The sequence below is a fragment of the Ascidia mentula genome, chromosome 7, assembly GCF_947561715.1.
Source record: "Ascidia mentula chromosome 7, kaAscMent1.1, whole genome shotgun sequence".
Lineage (NCBI taxonomy): Eukaryota > Metazoa > Chordata > Ascidiacea > Phlebobranchia > Ascidiidae > Ascidia > Ascidia mentula.
Window position 1 is genome coordinate 12206406 of NC_138572.1, and position 19952 is coordinate 12226357.

General features: G+C 35.7%; 2 protein-coding genes across 3 annotated transcripts; both read left to right on the forward strand.

Moving 5' to 3' along the window:
* The first annotated feature begins 841 nt into the window (after window positions 1-841).
* On the forward strand, window positions 842-10447 carry LOC145908744 (uncharacterized). 2 transcript variants are annotated; one of them, XM_082996078.1, is made up of 16 exons: window positions 842-946; window positions 1023-1141; window positions 1199-1223; window positions 1382-1488; window positions 1591-1726; window positions 1789-1880; window positions 1968-2130; window positions 2204-2370; window positions 2433-2482; window positions 2600-2705; window positions 2767-2925; window positions 2992-3119; window positions 3178-3263; window positions 3651-3822; window positions 3900-3994; window positions 10344-10447. In XM_082996078.1, exons 1-16 carry the CDS (start codon window positions 889-891, stop codon window positions 10445-10447), a joined length of 1767 nt encoding a protein of 588 aa, XP_082852204.1. In that variant the 5' UTR covers window positions 842-888. The 2 variants fall into 2 exon arrangements, with proteins under 2 accessions (XP_082852204.1, XP_082852203.1); XM_082996077.1 differs by lacking the exon at window positions 10344-10447 and adding an exon at window positions 4060-4807.
* A 5251-nt stretch (window positions 10448-15698) lies between these two features.
* LOC145909585 (intelectin-1-like) lies at window positions 15699-18937 on the forward strand. The gene is made up of 14 exons (XM_082996963.1): window positions 15699-15786; window positions 15866-16002; window positions 16063-16087; window positions 16163-16287; window positions 16340-16475; window positions 16539-16630; window positions 17199-17248; window positions 17370-17475; window positions 17551-17709; window positions 17790-17917; window positions 17977-18062; window positions 18433-18604; window positions 18676-18770; window positions 18834-18937. The coding sequence occupies exons 1-14, from the start codon at window positions 15711-15713 to the stop codon at window positions 18935-18937; spliced, it is 1491 nt and encodes a 496-aa protein (XP_082853089.1). The 5' UTR covers window positions 15699-15710.
* Window positions 18938-19952: the final 1015 nt, after the last annotated feature.

Sequence of the window (19952 nt, forward strand, 5' to 3'; positions counted from 1 at the left end):
GACAATCTTTTTATTGGGGACTTAATTCGTCATAGAACAGACGGTGAGACAACCGAACCGCAAATATAAGACTAAATAATGCGCATACGCAACACAAACGAATGGTTTGTTTTGATGGCAAACATACTCGGCCCGAATTCATCATACTGCGGGGCATTTAAAACAGGTACTTGGGTCGGTTGCGCGGGTTGCGCGGGTTGCGCGGGTTGCGCGGGTTGCGCAGGCTCATTTTAAATAGCAATGCGTTACCCATTGTGTTGTTGCAAACCAGCCACCCACGTTCACAAACTGTTCTTAAAGCAACTCCGTTACACAGTCTCGACAAACATGTAAACAACATCACAGTTTATTTCATTGACTGACTTTGCAACGACGGGAGATAAACTTGCTTTGTTGGAAGTGTGTATGAAACAAGTTTACTAAAAACACTATTCGCTTCATTGCTTATGTACGATTTTTGTGACGAAAACCCTGAGAGCATTATAGGTTTTCAACATTAGATTGACCTTAGTATTTCGATCTTGGTTTGTTTCAGGTGGTTTTGCACCTAATTTGGTATTCAATGGCTGAATTTGACCGCATAATCACAACATAACGAGAGTCTGTTATTTTGCAGGTTAGTCACCAAATCAGCAAATAAGAGATCTTTAGGTCGAAAAAGTGGCTCTGTATGCGGCTTACTAAAAGGAAATAAAGTAGCCTACCAAGAGTGATGTAATTGTTTCCTCCATAACCTTTATTAGCATCAATGGTCACACTAATTTAAAAACACCCACCCTCGCATTGTGTGTGGGAGAAATTCACATAAGATGCAAGATTGAACTGACATATTAATATGTCTTGTTGTTAAGAGGTGTCTTTTTGTTTGATTCAAACAAATTTTCTGAAATGAACGACCATGAGTATGAAAATCCCGAGAAAAGTGTATTTGCCATGCAACCAGCAAGTAAGTGTATCTTAACAATTAATAAATATGATATTTTCTCCCGTATTTATGTTTATTAATATTTATTTACGTTTAGATGAAAAGGGCACAACAAATGCAAGAAATATGTCCATGCAATCAGCATTGTATGGAATAATAATTCTACTCCTAACTGGTTTATTTGGACTTTCTGTTTATATTGCTGTGGAACTAAAGGTAAAGCTTTTGTAATATTTTTATGATTGTTAAAGTACTTATCATTTTATTGTTCAGGCGAATGAGCAAAGTTCTCTATCTAGTAAGTGTGTTACGTTTTATTTTGTTGCTTGTAAAACAGCCATCCGGAAAATCATGATTAGCTTCTTAACATGTTTTGTTACAAACATATCTGCATATGCACATTGTTTGACTTTTTAAATGGACACAAAAAAATATTTACTCATCTTTAATTGTAAGAACTTGACGGAAATCCTCTACCCTCCTGCAAAGCCCTAAAAGCTTCGGGGTCACCTATGAGTGGTTATTATTACATACAACCGTCCAATTCCCAAGGGAATATTCAAGTAAGAATATATGTTAACATGGGACCTGAATTAAACATGAGCCTTTTGCTTTGTTAAGTTTTGTTTTTAACCTTCAGAATTTCACAACAAGTTGTAACTTAGGTATATTGTGATATGGAGACGGATGGTGGAGGTTGGACGTTGGTTGCGAGTGTGAATGAGAACGATTTGAAACAAACTTGTTCACAAGCTGACAACTGGTTTTTACACAGATCCAATACAGATCATCATATACATGGTAAAGTAGAACACATGTCGTTGGGGAAAGTTAAACGCTCGTTTAAAAGTCAAAAATTTTAGAAAAATCGAATTGGGAAAACATGTTTACATTTGGATCTGCTCCAACAGCTGTTAACAATGATTACAAAAATGATGCTTACTTCCTCATGAATGTAAGTTATGTTAGGTTTAAAATGCCTTAATAATTACTCAAACTAACATTTTTTGGTGTTCTAACGACGGCAGTAATCGTTTTTTAGGCTGAAGATCTTATGGTTCGACATGTTCCCAATATCTTTCAAGTAAACACAAATGAAAGCTCATCGACACTCGAATATTACACAAAAGATAAATTTCTACAATCGTACGGAGGAAATCTTTACAATCTGTTTTCAAAACATTATTCATTGAAACCAAAACAAAGTTTGTAAAATGGTGTTTTGCTATTATTTGGTATATTTTGATTTTGATTATGATGTTTTCGATTTACTTGCAGCTGTAGAAGCATATTTCCATTACAAAAAAGTTCTGGATATTTTGAATAAAAGATCTTCAGAAGTTTCATCCTTGATACCAAGTTTTTATTCTTACCAATATCATGATGGAAATTATCATTACTTGCCAAATGCAGGTCGCAATATGTTCACAAGTAACGGAATGGATGTATAAACGCTTTAATATAATACTTGTTTGGTGAAAAATAATACCATAGATTTTTTTTTTAGTTGCGCTTTTCTGGGTGTGGTGGAAATCTGTACTACGGAAGTGATTACAAGTAAGAATATGATTAGAAATTAATCACACAACGTTAGATAAAAACGTCTTAGTTTAAATATTGCTGAAACCAGCTTAGAATTAGAATTAACAGTAACAAATCTTACAAACATTGCAGATGCGAAACTTACAATATTGCAATTTCCTCAAGAAAATCTCACCCTTTTTATGCAATGATATTTATTGGAAACTTCGATCATTCACTTTCACACATGCAATTACGAGTAAATTACAATACACGAAATATTTTATCGTAGCTGATTAGTTTTAAAATTTTAAATAAAGGTATTGAGTCATCGTCCAAACACAGACAACAGAACTCAGTACAGCTCAACAATTCGTGAAGGAAATTTTGAAATGATTTACAGTGCTGAATGCCGAGATAATTTGAATGACACAATTCCAAATCTTTGTGATGTATTTTATATGATTAAAAATGAGAAGGTGGTAAAAAATTAATTATTATCAAAATTTTCTCTAAAACCACTTTTATTATTAACGGAACAACAGGAATGGGGAACACCACACGATGCTGGAATTTCCGTTACATCCAATGCATATTCAACTTACTATTATCATAATGCAAACAGAGTTGGAACTTGGGCAAACACAATATTGGGTTACACTATGTTTTCCAGGTAATTTGACCAGATCGGTTCACACGACGACAAATACTAATTAAAATTTATATTTCAGTTTGAAAGCAAGTTTTATCCCAAAAATCAACATTAAAAACGCGATGACAAAAATACTGACTATCGCTGCTACCACTGATAACATTGGTATAGTTAAGATTTTGACTTTTGTTGTAGACAATGCAAAACCTAACATAATATATCAGATAAAGCATAGTCCCTGACCCAGTGATTAACACGTAGACCAATTTTTGATACATAACTCGTTGATTAGGGTATAAATTTTAAAAAGTAAATTGTCGATGTTTCGCACACTAAATATGATGATATTCTTTTAGTAACTATTTCCATTGCTTAAATTACATGATATATTAAATTAATAAAAAAATAGAAATTAACTTTCCCGGATATTTAAGCACATTTTACCACCTGAATCTGATTTGAGTAATAAAATCCATGGGCAATGCTGAAGATAATAGTAAACCTACATATTGTACTTGTAGACTGCAAAACATTACCACAATGTTGTTTTAGCTCCAGATTGTTCAGTTGATAATGGACCAGCTTTTCCAATAACTATCAGCAGAGGTGAAGATATTTTCAACTCGACGATTCCACCGTTGGTGAAAGAAGTCACTCCAGGATATTTGCAATTTAAAACTTACGGGAAAAGTGGATCAGTGTTTGCATTGTGTCCTGGTGTCAAGTAAATTAACACAAAACCATGATTAAAATTGGGAGTTTGTAATTACAAACCGTTTAATTAACATTTTTATTATTTAGATTGGAACGTTTAGGTTGCCGGGATGCTGAATATGTTTGTATAGGTGGGGTTTCAAACACAACATCCATAAAAGAGGAATGTAATGATTTAGCAAGTGAGTAATTTGTTGGTAACTTTTTCTCTCGCCTCTTATGTTAATGTGTCACTATTTGTGATTAGATTGGAATGGAAAAAGTTCTGACTCACTGCTTGCAACACGTGGAAATGGATTTGCTCATTCAGTTCGTGATGTTCACTCAACCATTATGATATTCTACAGATAAATTTAAGTCACTTTTGCTGGTTTATTGAGTCCTTGGGTAAAAGTGTGAAATGTTAGTTGTGTAATGTGCTTCCTAGACAAAAATAACTGTAGAGTGAACATAATTGGTTTCAAGAGCTACTTGCAAACTTTTATTGTATTTAGCAGTTTTCTGTACTGATACCTACAACCTTGCTGCTCACAGCAAAAAAAAACATATTACAGAAATGTTTGCTTATTGTGTATTTGTATAATGTGTTGTGGAGTTTCAGTTGTAGTTACTGCTCATAAACTTGGGAAAAGTGTCTCTTACCATGTGTATTCACTCGTCGTATCGCTTTATCTTGCCTGTATCTCGGCATTAGTTTGAGATATTTCTATTTCGTGTCGTGTTTTGTTGATGAATTATCGCTGGTCTTGTATGTCTCAACCCCAGCCCTGGCCACCACTTTAGATTTTTCGAAACTTTGCTTCAGTTGAGTTTTTAGTCTGGGTGCATGTGCTTGTGTAACTAGCATGTTTTCAAGCTTATATTGGGAAATGCGGCGATATTGTTAATTTTCAATTGTGATCATGTAAAACGTGATCCTATAATATGTGCGGTGTAACGTTTTAGAAAATTTTAACACGACCGTTCTTTCTTAAGCTTCATCAGTAACATTAACGGTGTGAATGGTTCGAGTTGATTATCGGATATTGTTCATAATAAAACAACGGCGAAGATCCTATATTTCTGTGTGTCAGCTGTATTTTTGTTTTGTTTTCGGAAAGTGCATCCACCATATGTGACTGACTTTTTATTTATCTACAGAGAAAGCTACCTTACAACCAGCACTATGGTATTGGGGAAGACAAGCTTTCTGATTTAACTCTCATTCAAATCCACCGATGTTAGAATCGTGAAATTGATAATTAATGAGATGGAAAAATCAAAAAGAAAATTACACATAATTCTCATGGTGGTCCAAACCGCGGCCCGCTGGCCCAACGTTGTTTCTTGTGGCCCGCACGGCACACCTGAATATGCCCAAATCGTTTCAAATATAAAACATGTTTTTATATACAGTGTAAATGTTTGTTGATAGGTAGCTTATGCTGTCTTTGCAGGTTACCATCGATCGCAGTTCGTTCGATCAAATTTCTATCTGAGATAAAAATTAAACAAAAATTACGTCATTGGTTGTAATCACTTCAATCTTTGTTAACGTAGAGCTGTTACGTGATTTAAAACATTGATAGGCCGGAAAAGTCTGGAACCCACACACAAAATAAGTCAGCATATTTGATCCACATAAGTCATCTGAGCGAATCAGACTATATGTAGATTCGTACTCATTATCGCCAGGCAATAACTCTATTCAAACATTTCGTTCGCCGATGCGTCTAAAGCGCATTGAAACAAAATCTTGGTGAAACAATTTTTGCGCAATTGACCAGAAAACAAGCTCGGTCTAATCAAAGAAATCTATGTTTTTAGGTGGGATTTCCGCTGTGTCATGTCGACTGACAGTTATTCGGATCAGGAAAATTAATCGATTTTAATTTTTTGCTTTAATTACCGAATCAGCGATTTTCGTTAACACACAAGGTCAGATGTTCTTTTTTTTAGGTTAGATCCCAATTTAGGTTGGGAAGTGGTTTTCACATCTTGATCCGAAACCTTTAAATTTGAGACCCTTTTTATTTTGGTGAAAGAGCAATTAAATCGTACAGTCCTCTACTACCACCATATGGATGATTAAAGTTATTGAAATGCGGTCACTAGAGTAAATTAACCTTTGACCCTGAGATTTTACAAAAAAAAATATTTCAAGACTACAGTTTAAAAATTCGCCCCAAAACTTGAATAAGGTCTGAAGTTCAAAACGATTTGTTGAACCCAAACCAAATTCGGAAAATAATTAACATGTTTAAATCTTTGCAACTGCAAACTGAAAAATATATCTTATCTTGAATATCTTAACCTAGTACTAGTCGATGCAATTCCTAGAGGTTTGGAAAAAAACAAATGATTTAAAAAAATGATGAAGTTTGTGGCAAACTATTCGCAAAAATCGACTTTCCGCTACAAGGCAGTATGGAGCAAAGAAATAATAGATTTAGCCGTTAATGCAGGGTCCGGACCTTTTACGAATTAGGGAGGCAGCTTGGGTTAAAGATCTTATTTGAAACCGTAGGGTTGTGTTTGATAGTAAGGGGTCGCCGCTCAAATCCTATATGAGGCTAAAAAAAAAATTCAAAGTGACCTTTTATATTCGTGTTGTTGGAATGCTAAATTAATGATTTAGGAAAAAAACGTAAAAGGTCTGCATTTAACTTCATACAAAACATAATAAAAATGACGCTCAAACAGCTGCAAATGCGTAAATATAAAGACGCCCAATTACAAACAAGGACAAATCTTATAAATAAGGATGGTATGGTGAGGTGTTACTAGTAAGTCTCTCCAAAACCAGTTTATAATGTTGTGCAACTTCACACGAAGGCAAGTAACAGTAAGTAAACTTTCCTTTCCAATATAATATTGCCGTTATTTACGCTGACAGGTGTGTTGTTATGTCTCAATTTAACTTGGTGCAAAACTGCACAGTATTGAATATCACTCAACAAACACACCTTTTGGCGGTGAAAAAGATAAGACTGTGTGTAACGACTTATTTGATTGCTGTTGTACTTTGAATCTTCTGTGCGTGGTTTTTTATAACAAGCCATCAATTTGACTCCCACAACGTTTACCAAATGATTACGAAGAAACTCACTTTATGATATAACAGTGGGAGGAACCCAAAAATTACTTGGACCCCAACATATTTACCTTTTTTTTATTTAAATATAAATATATTCACCAACTACATTTCTTTATTTTTCACACATCTTAGTAAAATCAACATTATATTGATGAAAAATGAATGTTATACAAGCAACTGACGTTCAATGTGATGAAACAAACAAAGTTTTAACCAATGATGACTATGGTGATAAAAGAAAACGTATATTAACATGATTGTTTTTGTACGTGTGACGTCACAAAGTCATTCTCAACTCAATTGTGCTTCGTTTATTTTCAAGCTCTTTTCACTGAATTCAATCAATTCTTTCTTTACTTGTTCAGTCGGGAAGTCTTCAGCCATTCGTTTGGCCTCAACAGCCTGCCGATAAAACTCAACTGCGTCACGAACCCGTGAAGTTTTTCCATAAACGGCACCAAGATTATGGAGAAGAACTCCGTATACTTGGTACTTCTCCGACTCTGCTCCAAACTTGCTCCTCATCAGATTCAATCCTTCTTTAATGGTTTCCTCCATCGAGTGGTGGGAGTCGATTAAACCAAAACTATATTCGATACGATGGAGGCACCAAGATTCAGACACAACTTTGTCTTCAACGTTTGCCAAGTTCTGTATTTGGTGACGAATGTCTTTGATCAATGGGATGACGTAATCGCCAACAATGTGTTTGTTTGTGATGTCACTTTTATCATTGCTTCGTTTGTTTCCATCAATCCCCATGCGTAACTCCTTAAACCTACAGCTGTAAGTTCGGGGTTTGGTTTCTTTGCACAACAATCTCATGATATTTGAAAAAACAACAAAGCTTTAAAAAATCTCTTCTCGTCTCTGCTTTTAACAGCGAATTTCTTCAAATCTTCAGCCGTGGTTTCAATTTGAGTTTTATTCAATCGAGAAAGTTGTTGTTTCGTCATAATGGCCTCGGTGTATTTTCCATCTTTCAGGGATTTTGAATATTTATCCACCAGTTGAGTTTTGCTTCCAGCTAAACATACAAAGCTTGTGTGAAGATAGATGGCATGATTTTGTCCATATTGCGCACGTTTACCGACCAACCCAGGGGTCGGAAACCTGTGGTCTATTGGACAGACTTGATGGTCTCCTTGGTGATTTATTAAAATCTTTGTAACATTAAATTGGGGGGTCGTGTACGTTTACAAGTACCTTATAATGTCAGAGGTTGGTGTGATAACGTTAGTTGTGTGTTACCGATTACGTCACTAATCAACGTCCTTCAACTATGCCGATATGCCAAACAAATGCGTAACATTCAGTTACAAAATCAAATGTATTAAAAGTTGTCTACTTTCTCAAATTTACGTTTTTTAATATTTAAGTCTTATTACTCACTTTGTTGACGAAACAATTCTTCCAGTTTGGACTTTGTGACGTCATCTGCGAATATATGTGTTTTCGGTAAAAAAAATTCACTTTTATGCAAGAAAATCGTTGCCGACTGCAGTTATTTATGATTTGATATTGTTTGAAATTAATAATGCCCTTGTCAGAGCCATAATGTCAACTGAACAAGATTCCGTGCGCGCATTTGAAAAATCACGTGACTCGTATAAACAGATATTCGTGAACTGGATATCGTTGGGTCGAATCCCGGTTCGACAAATACCAACTTTACATCTTACATAAATCGTGTTGAATCTTAATATTCATCAACTGTGTTTGGGTTGGAATATTGCATAAAAGTCATACCTCGTTGCTGTGGCAACACGACACTAGATGTCACCATTTGTAATGTGGATGATCTTTGTATATCCAAACCACCACATGTTGGTTGACCTTGTGTGACGTCACGTGATGTGCTGGAAAGGCCATAGTTAAAGACCTATAATGGACCTGTCTGGCCTGTGAATCTATGTACCGCATTGTTTAGTTTTACCTTGGATTCAGTTTAAACGTTAGCACCTAGTTAATTACCCTAATAAAAATGACAGATGTACAATGTTTGTAGGGCTCGACCCGTCTCGCAAATATACACCTTCTCACAGGGGATGCGGTATATCTTACCTCTGGCATTTAGCGCTCCTCCAGCGCGATGTTTAGAATGCGAGACCAAAGAGCGTAATGTGACTGAAAGGCACCTCCCGCACCTTACCCACTTCTCGTTTTCGGGCCTCTTCCTCTGTTGCCAGATTCTCCGCTCTAGTATATAGTGCACGCACTACAGTCCGCTTTTGGGATATATGGTGCGCTAACCGGAAGGATAGATACCTATTGGAATGTCTATTTTCGGTACACACTTGTGCGGAGAAATCCGTTGGGATAGTCAGTTCTTTTCTCATGCGGTGATCCAACCTCGTAGCGAGTACAAAAGCGATGGGTCTTTAACTGTGGAAAACGAAAACGGTGAAGCAGGATCACACATCTTAAAACCCAGTCAAAAGAACAGGATGCAGATTTCAATAGTTAGAAACGGCACACGTCTTTATGCTCTAGCGCCGTTGGCGGTAAAGAAGTTACAAAGTGTACCATTGTATGTAACAAAGGAGACATCGCATAAATTTGAAAATTCGTACACAAAACAGATAAGCCTTATAACAAACATATGATAAAATTGTGTCAATACCTATTTTTTAACCCTCTTTTAAACAATTTTGCTTGTATGCACAATATTCTGACGAAACAAACAAATTGAAAATCGAATCGAAATTTAAATCACTTTAATTTTTTTCCTTTTTCACAGCGCAAGGTTACATTTAATTGTTTCGGGTGTCATGTTAAACATAGTTTTTTCTCGATCGATCGTAATCACGCGAAAAGGCCTGTACCAACCACGTGTACTTCAATCAGCCTAAATATTTTGGGTCCCTTTAACAGAAAAGCCACTGATCTTATATAATCCTTGTGACATCGTTGGAAAGGTCTATCTCTTTACTTTACCTTCCACCTGTTTTGCGATGACAACGCAGTAATGTTTCACACGATGGCATGATTGGCAAATAAGGACTTGCGCAGTGGGGCGATCCCGCAATCATGCCATTGCATGAAACATTGCTGCGTTGTGTAATTGTGATATCAATATATTCGCGACAGTGGAAAAGTGTTGATGTGGATTGGGGAGAATATGAGATACTGGGTTATTATTTTCTTGGCATAATATTTGTCCCTGCACAGGGTGCTGCTTTGAAGCCGTGCGTGTACTGCATAGCTTCGGTACGTAACTCTCAGTGCCGCAATCTCGTAAATACACACAAGCGATTTGAATTTAAAAAGAAACACTGTTAGTCGGAAGACCATTCGAAGACCAAAAGGGGTGCCGGAATGCAGAATATGTTTGTATAGGTAGGGTTTCAAACACAACATCCATAAAAGAGGAATGCAATGATTTAGCAAGTAAGTAATTTGTTGGTAACTTGTTCTCTCGCCGCTTATGTAAATTTAACACAATTTGTGATTAGATTGGAACGGAAAAAGTTCTGACACACTTCTTGCAACACGTGGAAATGGATTTGCTCATTCAGTTCGTGATATTCACTCAACCATCATGATATTCTACAGATAAATTTAAGTCACTTTTACTGATGAGTTCTTGGGTGAAAGTGTGAAATGTTAAATGTGTTATGTGTAATGTGTAAGGTGATTTATAGACAAAATAACCGAAATCAATTTGTCGAGGTTGTAGATCTTTTCATCCACACCCACAAACTTATAGATGGTAAAACTAACACCATAATCAGCCTCAGGATAGCGTTATGAATAAAGGCATAGGCTACATATTTTTCAGGCGACAATGGTCACAAAGCTTAGCGTATTGTGTTTGACTACTTCATTTTTTGTTTGAAAACTTTGCAAAATATTTCGTATTTCCAATTATTTTGTGGATTTGCGAACTTCCACACAAAGAACGTTCATAAATTTGTAAATCCTTTGCTTTTTGCGGGAATTATTCTGTCACAACTTCTTCTGTTTCACAAGGTAATTTATTTGCAGTGCAATATGTTCAATATTTTTACAAACATTTCGGACATTTTTATTGAACATTTTTTAAATGTTGTTGATTTTGGACGAGCGTGGAAAGTAACGCGAATAATTTCAAAACTTATACACAAATTTCAAAACTGTTTGTTTAAATTACTATATTTTTCCTCTGCAAACTTAAACCTATGTTTTAGGTATTTTACAAATTAAACACCTAAAAATACATAATGTGCAGCAATACCCTAAGCTCGGGTACCGAAGAAATAAAAAAACTGTTTGATGCTGCGATGTTAAATCACGACTGCTATTGATATCACACTAACATTTCGATACAAGCATTATTTTTGTGCGTTGATCGGGACGTTCATTGTTATTGCGTTGAGTAGAGTTTTAGCCAACAGGATGGGCATTTTTTGAGAATTATTAAAACGCACAGTAAAAAGTATTTTTGCTCAACTTTTCTTTTCCATCGTGGTTGCCATGGCGACGCATTGGGCTGGTTTCGAACATGCACGAATCGTTGATTCAGTGATTTCTGAAACAGACAAATAAATAAAAAGGATATTTTGTTGGCAATTTGCGGCATAGTTGCAGTTAAATTTTTTTTGCTCTGTAAGCTTACTGTCTCTTGTATGCTTCGTACACACAACTGTGTGTTAGGAGAAGTACAAGGAAAGGGCGCCAACACAAATACGTAAGCGGTAACAAAACTTAGCGATAACAATTTTTGATGGTTGTCTATTCCCTATATATCACAATATATCAGGGGAATACCACAAATTTTATCGAACTAACTGAGATCGATGGTAACCTGCATAGGCAGCATAAGCTACCAATCAATAAGTTGCCTCCATGAAACATATACACTGTATACAAAAACATGTTTTATATTTAAAACGATTTGTCCATATTCTGGTGTGCCGTGCGGGCCACAAGAAACCACGTCGCGCCCGCGGGCCGCGGTTTGGACCACCCTGAGCATTGTGTGTAATTTTCTCTTTGATTTTTCTATCATATTAATTACCAATTTCACGTATTGAACATCGGTGGATTTGAATGAGAATCAAACCAGAAAGCTTGTCTTCCTGACACATAGATATATAGGATCTTCGCCTTGTTTTATTATGAACAATATCCGAAAATCAGTTTTAGAACGAATTGTCGTGTTACAGTTTTCTGAAACGTTACACCGCATATTTTATAGGCCGGCGCGCGGGTTCCAATGGAAGGCCGCCCATATTGCGCGCTCCCTTGCAGCCAACCAAGTCCAAAAATTAACAAAGTGCTGAAATTTTTTGCAGCGTAAACGAAAAGTCGTTTCATGTTGATACACTCATGCTGGCTTACCACACGCTTTCGCAGAGGTGTAACTGCATGTTTCAATTTTAGGCAAAACGAAAGCGCGCAGCGGTCGCGCGGGTTCCGCGGCAAGGCCGCACATATTGCGCGCTCCCCTTCCAGCCAACATAGTGCAAAAATCGTGTGTTATGTTGTGCTTTCGTGGCATGAACTGTATTTTTATTAACGTCGAATAATACGCCACGAACCCATTTCAACCCATACGGCGAACGCGCTGTTCATTGTATGCACGGAAGACAGCTATATATCCGGGTAATCATATTCCGTGACACTTCCAGCAACACAGCTGTCTTTTCAAATGAGTCACGGATCAGTCCGAACCCAAACGACCCTGTATGCATTTTCTATATAAGCCACACATCTTTGGGTAAAAGATAGAGTCATTTAAAGTTATTAAGTCAAGACAAGAAGTCGATAATTTTTAAGCCAAACAGACATAAACTTTAGTTCGCGTGGTTTGTAACGTTTTGTTGTGATACTCATGCGACTGTTATTTATGCATTAAACTGACAGAGTAGCCTTTTTATCAGGAGTCAGATATACGGCAGTGTTAATATTTTGTGCAGACGTTTTAAAAAACGCCCTACATAAATTTTAGACCTAACGTGAGTAAACATAAGTCTATAATATAGACGGAGCCTATGCAATAGGATGTGTTGTATCATAATAACTTTTCCGACAGGTTTTTGTAATTCTTTGTTTTCTGAGCGCCACGAGCCACTATAGTGGCTCAACCCTCATATTTTAAAATGGACATATCTCACGCTGTAGTGGCGCGATCGGCCTAATTTTTTTTGCAAATGCTACCTTCAACGCACGTCTCTGTTCAAAACAAACAAAAAAAAACAAAGTTGTTTCAGTAACATTTAAATTAAAGGTTAACTTATGTCACGCGAAAGAAGTGTTGCTGGTTAGGTAGATTTCATGAGTAAAAACATTTTATTGCTAGTTTCAACAAATCAATATACAGCAGTAAATATATGTACTGATTCAGAACAGAGAATATCAATAGTTTTTGACTACTTTTGATCGTAACTGTCAATACGTTTATTGATCCACAGCCTGACAGGGAGGCTTGGTTTACTGATCCAGTTAACTTTCTATTACCTTTTTCATCTAGTTTTGACTGTTCTCAGAATTTTGTGATGTTATGTACTGAAAACTTATTAGTTCATGGCGCTGTTGTGTTTTTGGTAAACGTTTTTCATCTGGTCAAGTAGCCAAACTTCAGGACAAGCATTCTCTTCAACCTTATTTCGTCTGTGTTACATTTTCTCATTCTCTTTATTTTCCTTCTTTGTCCAAATTTTGTTTGGATTCAGTGGTGGTATGAGAGCCGCCCATTAACTTGCTAGTTTTACATGCATGGTAAAAGTGTGATATCCAGCCAGCAAGACAGTCCTTGTCGTCATCACGTCCGTTGCACACGTTGATATTATACGCCAAAGTAAAAGGAAAATTAATTGTGAAACTACCTGACCAACCTATGATCTCAGTCTCCTATGTATTTAGAGAAAAACACCATAAAACGTTAATCATCCCATTAACTCTCCTATCCTCAATAACTTGTGTAACATTCACCAAATACAAACCTTGATTTCGATAAGCATGACGTCATACAAGACATCATTCGGAGTAGTCTTATGAATAATAACGATAAACGTTAATGTATGCAGCGGCAACTGAAATTTATTTCCCAGCGCACACAACCACGTTTTGTTCAACAATTGTTCGCTTTTTTAGGTTGTGTATCTTTTCTATGCTGAATGGTGAATCTTATCAGCTCTCATAAATACACAAAAAGAAATTCCTGCATGTTTCAACGAAGTTAAAGGTTTCTCACCACATCACGTTCCATTTATAGCAAGTGTTAAGTCTGTTGTTTCCGAGATTATTAGTCACACAATGGTGGTAGTGCTAATTTTGCAGACAGGCGTTGTGATTTTAGAAGAAATGTCCTTTGCTCGACATGACGTAAGACTATCGCGTCCATTTAAATTAATAAATCAACTCTGTAAGCTACTGGGAATGGGCAGATGTTACCAGCTCTTATTGGATATAACTTGCACAATACTAAAGGAAAACAGCACATTTTGGTAACTACAACGCTGTCGATGTACAAGATATACTATTAACAGATAGCAATGTTCAAAACAATGTGTGGGCAATGTTGAGTTGTGGCTTTCTGCATCATAGAACATAAAATGCTCCCACCAATGTTGTCGTTAAGAGAGTGTTTTGAAAACAGTTCGTTTCACGTTGTTAAAAAACAAGTTAGTTGTCTATGACAGTGGTATCCAACCGAGATGCCGTGAGCTTTTCTTTATATTCACATTTTTCACCATGCTGTTTGTCTGTAGTGTAATACCATAAAGAGGGCACAAAAATTATTATGATAATAACCCTCCATGTGGAACCAGATAGAAAGGCTGATTGCAGCATTTGTGTTGGCGCTGATAGGTTTGCAGGCATTGGGCGTCGAAAAATCTACATACAATCCGCAGAGACATGTTCCGTAAGCCAAGAAAGGTTGCATGGCGGCCACACTCACAATTGAAAACGCGTCACAAAAACCTTTTTTCAAAAAAAAGGACACGGAAATACGCTAACGAGTTTACTTCATATTATCGAAATTGAAATATGAAGACCAGTAATATTTATATACCAACTTACATCATGAATGAATTCCACAATCTATCCTCTGCAATAATGATTAGACACAACACTAAAAGTAAAAACACACACCCTCGCATTCTGTGTGGGAGAAAGTCGAAATATGTGGATGGTTTCGGCGTTTCATCACACCTCGTTGCTCACAGCAGATGACGTACGTGTTGTCAGTTTCTTTTCAGAAAACAGTTAGAGATGTGGAAATGTTGGACAACGAGTACGATAACGTCGGCAGGGATACAGTTGCCAATCAATCCGCATAAAGGGTCTTGTATTTTATCTGACAATATAACGCTAAAGCTTTCGCGTGTTGCTCACATTTGTAAAAGCTTTTGAGGTGTTATCCAAAACATATTCAATTACTAACGAGCTAATTATACCGAATCATTTTTAAAAATGCTTTGGGTTGCAATTTCCGGCAAATGAAAGATGTAGTTGTAAATCTATTCAGCAACTGATTTTGATTTTACCCTGAGCGATGTTTGACAAATGTCACCGGGGGGTAGGAGCTGAGGTTGATATTTTATGATTTCATAAAATACAGAATATTGGTTGCAGTAAAAGGCACAGGACTTTTTATTGCAGCTGTTCGCCTCCAAAGGACGATCACGAACGTAATTATTTATCGATGGCAAGGATTGACTTCGACATAACAACTAATTTTGTAGTCCAATCCTGACCATGGTGGTTTAAGTGGTCTTTCGCGAAGTTTACATATAAAAACAAACAGTGCAGAGCCAGTATATTATCAAAACCAATAAACACGTTTGTGCCACATTTCACATGTTAGCCTTAGGAATTTATTGCTTTCTTATAAAATGTATCATAACGAGTATGACAACGTAGTTAGGCATGGAGAACACGATATAAATCAAAGTCCATCAGGAAATCAAGGTAATCTACTGTTGCACTGTATTTATATGGGCTTATATTTCAACTATTTTTGTACATATGTTGTGCAAAGCAATTACAGTTGGAAAAACAAGGAAAACACATCACAGTGAAGAACAAAGAAGTCTGACAACTGTACAGATTTGTATTTATGGATTCGTACTCATATTTCTCTCAGTTTTGTTTGGGTTGACAGTTTATATTGCCGTCGAATTAAAGGTGGGGTGAATAAATTAACAAGTTTAAGTCATGCTGAAACGTGAAATTATTTTTTTACAGACAAATAATCCCTCAACTTCAGTTGGTAAGTAGGCTACTTGTTATAATTATTGTGGCATGTTACAGAAAACGTGTTGAATCACAAGATGCTTCAATCTAGGTTCGTCAGCTGATGGTTTTTCCTCAAGTAGCCTGGCAACTTCTTGTAAGGCTATAAAACATTCGGGAAAAAATAAAAATGGATATTATTATATTCAACCATCAAAGTCGTATAGTGCCGAGCAGGTATAACACGTTTTGTAATACTTGTGATTCCAAACAATGGTGGTTGTTGTAGGTATATTGTGATATGGAGACGGATGGTGGAGGTTGGACGTTGGTTGCGAGTGTGAATGAGAACGATTTGAAACAAACTTGTTCACAAGCAGACAACTGGTTTTTACACAGATCCAATACAGATCATCATGTACATGGTAAAGTAAAAACTATTGTCGTTGGAAAAAGTAAAACTGTCGTTTAAAAATAAAAACGTTCAGAAAAATCGAACTGGGAAAACATGTTTACATTTGGATCTGCTCATAGAGCTGTTAACAATGATTACAAAAGTCCTGCTTACTACGTCATGAATGTAAGTTATGAGCTGTTTAAAACAACGTGACAATATCTTTAACTAAAGTTCGTTTCTTAGTGTTTTGGAAAACTGGATTGCCAAAATTATTGGACATGTTTTTTTGGCTGAAGATCTTATGGTTCGACATGTTTCCAACATTTTTCCAGTAAATACAAACGAAAGTACTTCGATATTCGAATATTACACGAAGAATAAATTTCTACCATCATACGGAGGAAATCTTTACAATCTATTTTCAAAACATTATTTACTAAAACCAAAACAAAGTTTGTTAAGAGGTTTTTGTTACTTGTCGAATCTTATTTAATGAGATTTAGGTGTAATTGCAGATGTAAACGTCTACTTCGATTATAAAAAAGTTCTTGATGTTTTGGAAAAAAAATCCTCAGAAGTTTCATCTTTGATACCAAGCTATTATTCTTACAAATATCCAGTAGGAAATTACTATTACTTGTCAAATGCAGGTCGCAATATGTTTATGAATGAAGGAATGAAGGTGAAGACGCTTTTAAATGTTTCCTGTTTGTTAAGTAATTTCATCACAAATTTTGTTGCTTTTTGACAGTTGCGCTTTTATGGGTGTATTGGATATCTGTACTATGGAAGTGATTACAAGTAAGCGTAAACAGTAGAAACTATAGAAACTAACTCTAAAACGCATAAGATATGCAATTGTGATGTGCAATTAGTTTTTATGCTGTAGGTGTAAATGTAATAAATCTTAAAAACATTGCAGGTGCGAAACTTACAACATTGCAATTTCCTCAAGAAAATCTCACCCGTTTTTTGGAATGATATTTATTGGAAACTTGGATCATTTATATTTTCACTCGCAATTACGAGTAGGCTAAGCTATAACACACAAAATATTTATCTCGTATTGCTTTTATGTGATTCGTTTTGAAATTTAAATAAAGGTACAAAGTTATCGTCCAAATACAGACATCAGAACTCGGTACAGCTCAACAATTCGTGAAGGAAATTTTGAAATGATTTACATTGCTGAATGCCGAGATAATTTGAATGACACAATTCCAAATCTTTGTGATGTTTTTTACTTGATCAAAAATGAGAAGGTGGTAAAATGTTAATTATTATCAACATTTACTCGATATTTAATGAAAACCAAACACTTTTATTATTTACGGAACAACAGGAATGGGGAACACCACACGATGCTGGAATTTCCGTTACATCTTCAATAGGTTCAACTTACTATTATCATTATGCAAACGGAGTCGGTACTTGGGCAAACACAATATTGGGTTATACTATGTTTTCCAGGTAGTTTGACCAGATCGATTCACAAGTCGACAAATACTAATTATTTTTTATTTTTTCAGTTTGAAAGCAAGTTTTATACCAGAAATCAACATTAAAAACGCGATGACAAAAATACTGACTATCGTTGCTACCACTGATAACATTGGTATATTTATAGACAATGTAAAACCTAACATGATATATCAGACAAAGCATAATTCCTGACGCAGTGTTTAACACTCTGACCAATTTTTGATACATAACTCATTGATTAGGGCATAAATTTGAAAAGGTAAATTGTGGATGTTTCGCACACTAAATATGATGATATTCTTTTCGTTACTATTCCATTACATAAATTACACGATATTTTGAATTTATAAAAAAAATAGAATTTAAAATTACCGGATATTCAAACACTTTTTACCACCTGAAGCAGATTTGAGTAATAAAATCAAGGACAATGCTGAATTTACGTAAAACTTACGTATCGTGTTTGTAAAGACTGCACAAGTCATTATTAAATGTTGTTTTAGCTCCAGATTGTTCAGTTGATAATGGACCAGCTTTTCCAATAACTATCAGCAGAGGTGAAGATATTTTCAACTCGACGATTCCACCGTTGGTGAAAGAAGTTACTCCAGGATATTTGCAATTTAGAACTTACGGGAAAAGTGGATCAGTGTTTGCATTGTGTCCTGGTGTTAAGTAAATTAAGACAAAACCTAACCTAATATGTAATGAATGGGAAAATGCTCAATATTATTATTATTGTTTAGGTTAGAACGTTTAGGTTGCCGATATGCTGAATATGTTTGTATAGGTGGGGTTTCAAACACAACATCCATAAAAGAGGAATGTAATGATTTAGCAAGTAAGTAATTCGTTGGTAAATTGTGTTCTTGCCGCTTATTAATGTGTCACTATTTGTGATTAGATTGGAACGGAAAAAGTTCTGATACACTTCATCCAACACGTGGAAATGGATTTGCTCATTCAGTTCGTGATATTCACTCAACCATTATGATATTCTACAGATAAACTTTATTTAATTTTGCTGTTAATTCCTTTGGTAAAAATGTTAACTGTTGGATGTGTAATGCGCTTTGTAGACAAAAATAACTCCAGTCAACATAATTTGGTTCCAAGAGAACAAACTGGCAGTGTAACATTTCTGTTCTTGACAGTTTTGCAGGTCACAGTAAAAAACAGTTATAGGAACGAAAGTGTCTCTTAATATATATTTTCTGTCGTCGTATTACTTTGTCTTTACAGTGACTCGACATTAGTTTGCAGTTTTTGTACTTTTTGATGTGTTTGCTGTTGATTGTTTATCAGATTCTTGTGGGTTTCATCCTAGGTTTTTCGAAAATTCTGCTCCTGCTGTTTTAAGAATCCGGTGTGCTCGCCACAATCAGTTTTTATTTGTCACATAACAATGCCATAAGGAGCTTCTGTAACTTACATGTTTACGGGCTTTTATTGGGATATGCGGCGTTATTAGGCTGACTCATTTTCATTTTTACATGTAATTATGTTAAATTGATCTTAAAACATGTGCAGTGTAACGTTTCAGAAAACTGTAACACGAAAAAGAAGAGCTTTCACAGCAGTATGAGTTCATTGTCGGATATTATTCATCATGAAACGAGGCGTATTCGGCTGTGTTTTCTTATTTTTTATAGTAGGCTGCAAACAGGGTCACTGTTTCAACATATAATAAGTCTCATCATTGTAGCTATGGTGTGAGTTGCAACTTTTTATTTGTATTTTGGCAAGATTGGGTATTTTTTTGATATTTTTAAATCGATACGACTGATTTTGATTACCTTCATCGACTGTTATGTCGTTTGTCTCCTGTTTGTTATTTAAAAACTGTTTTGACTACGATGTAACAATGGGCATATTTATCCGCCAGTTGCTGGTTCGGTTTACCTCGTGCGTAGCCGATAATTTGTTTTTAGTGTTCTGCTTTGTAGTTTTGGGGGTTTAAACGAATGTTTTGTTGGTTTAGAACAATTTTACAATGCCAAAGAGAATTAACCCAAGTGTGACA

What these genes read in the sequence shown, in the direction of transcription:
- LOC145908744 (XM_082996078.1), top strand. Translation starts at nt 889, where the DNA reads ATGAACGACCATGAGTATGAAAATCCCGAGAAAAGTGTATTTGCCATG. An exon ending in ATATTGCTGTGGAACTAAAG is followed by an intron (nt 1,142 to 1,198) that starts GTAAAGCTTTTG and finishes TTTATTGTTCAG; the next exon opens with GCGAATGAGCAAAGTTCTCT. An exon ending in GGTTACACTATGTTTTCCAG is followed by an intron (nt 3,120 to 3,177) that starts GTAATTTGACCA and finishes TTTATATTTCAG; the next exon opens with TTTGAAAGCAAGTTTTATCC.
- LOC145909585 (XM_082996963.1), top strand. Translation starts at nt 15,711, where the DNA reads ATGTATCATAACGAGTATGACAACGTAGTTAGGCATGGAGAACACGAT. An exon ending in TACAGATCATCATGTACATG is followed by an intron (nt 16,476 to 16,538) that starts GTAAAGTAAAAA and finishes AAAAACGTTCAG; the next exon opens with AAAAATCGAACTGGGAAAAC. An exon ending in ACTTGATCAAAAATGAGAAG is followed by an intron (nt 17,710 to 17,789) that starts GTGGTAAAATGT and finishes ACGGAACAACAG; the next exon opens with GAATGGGGAACACCACACGA.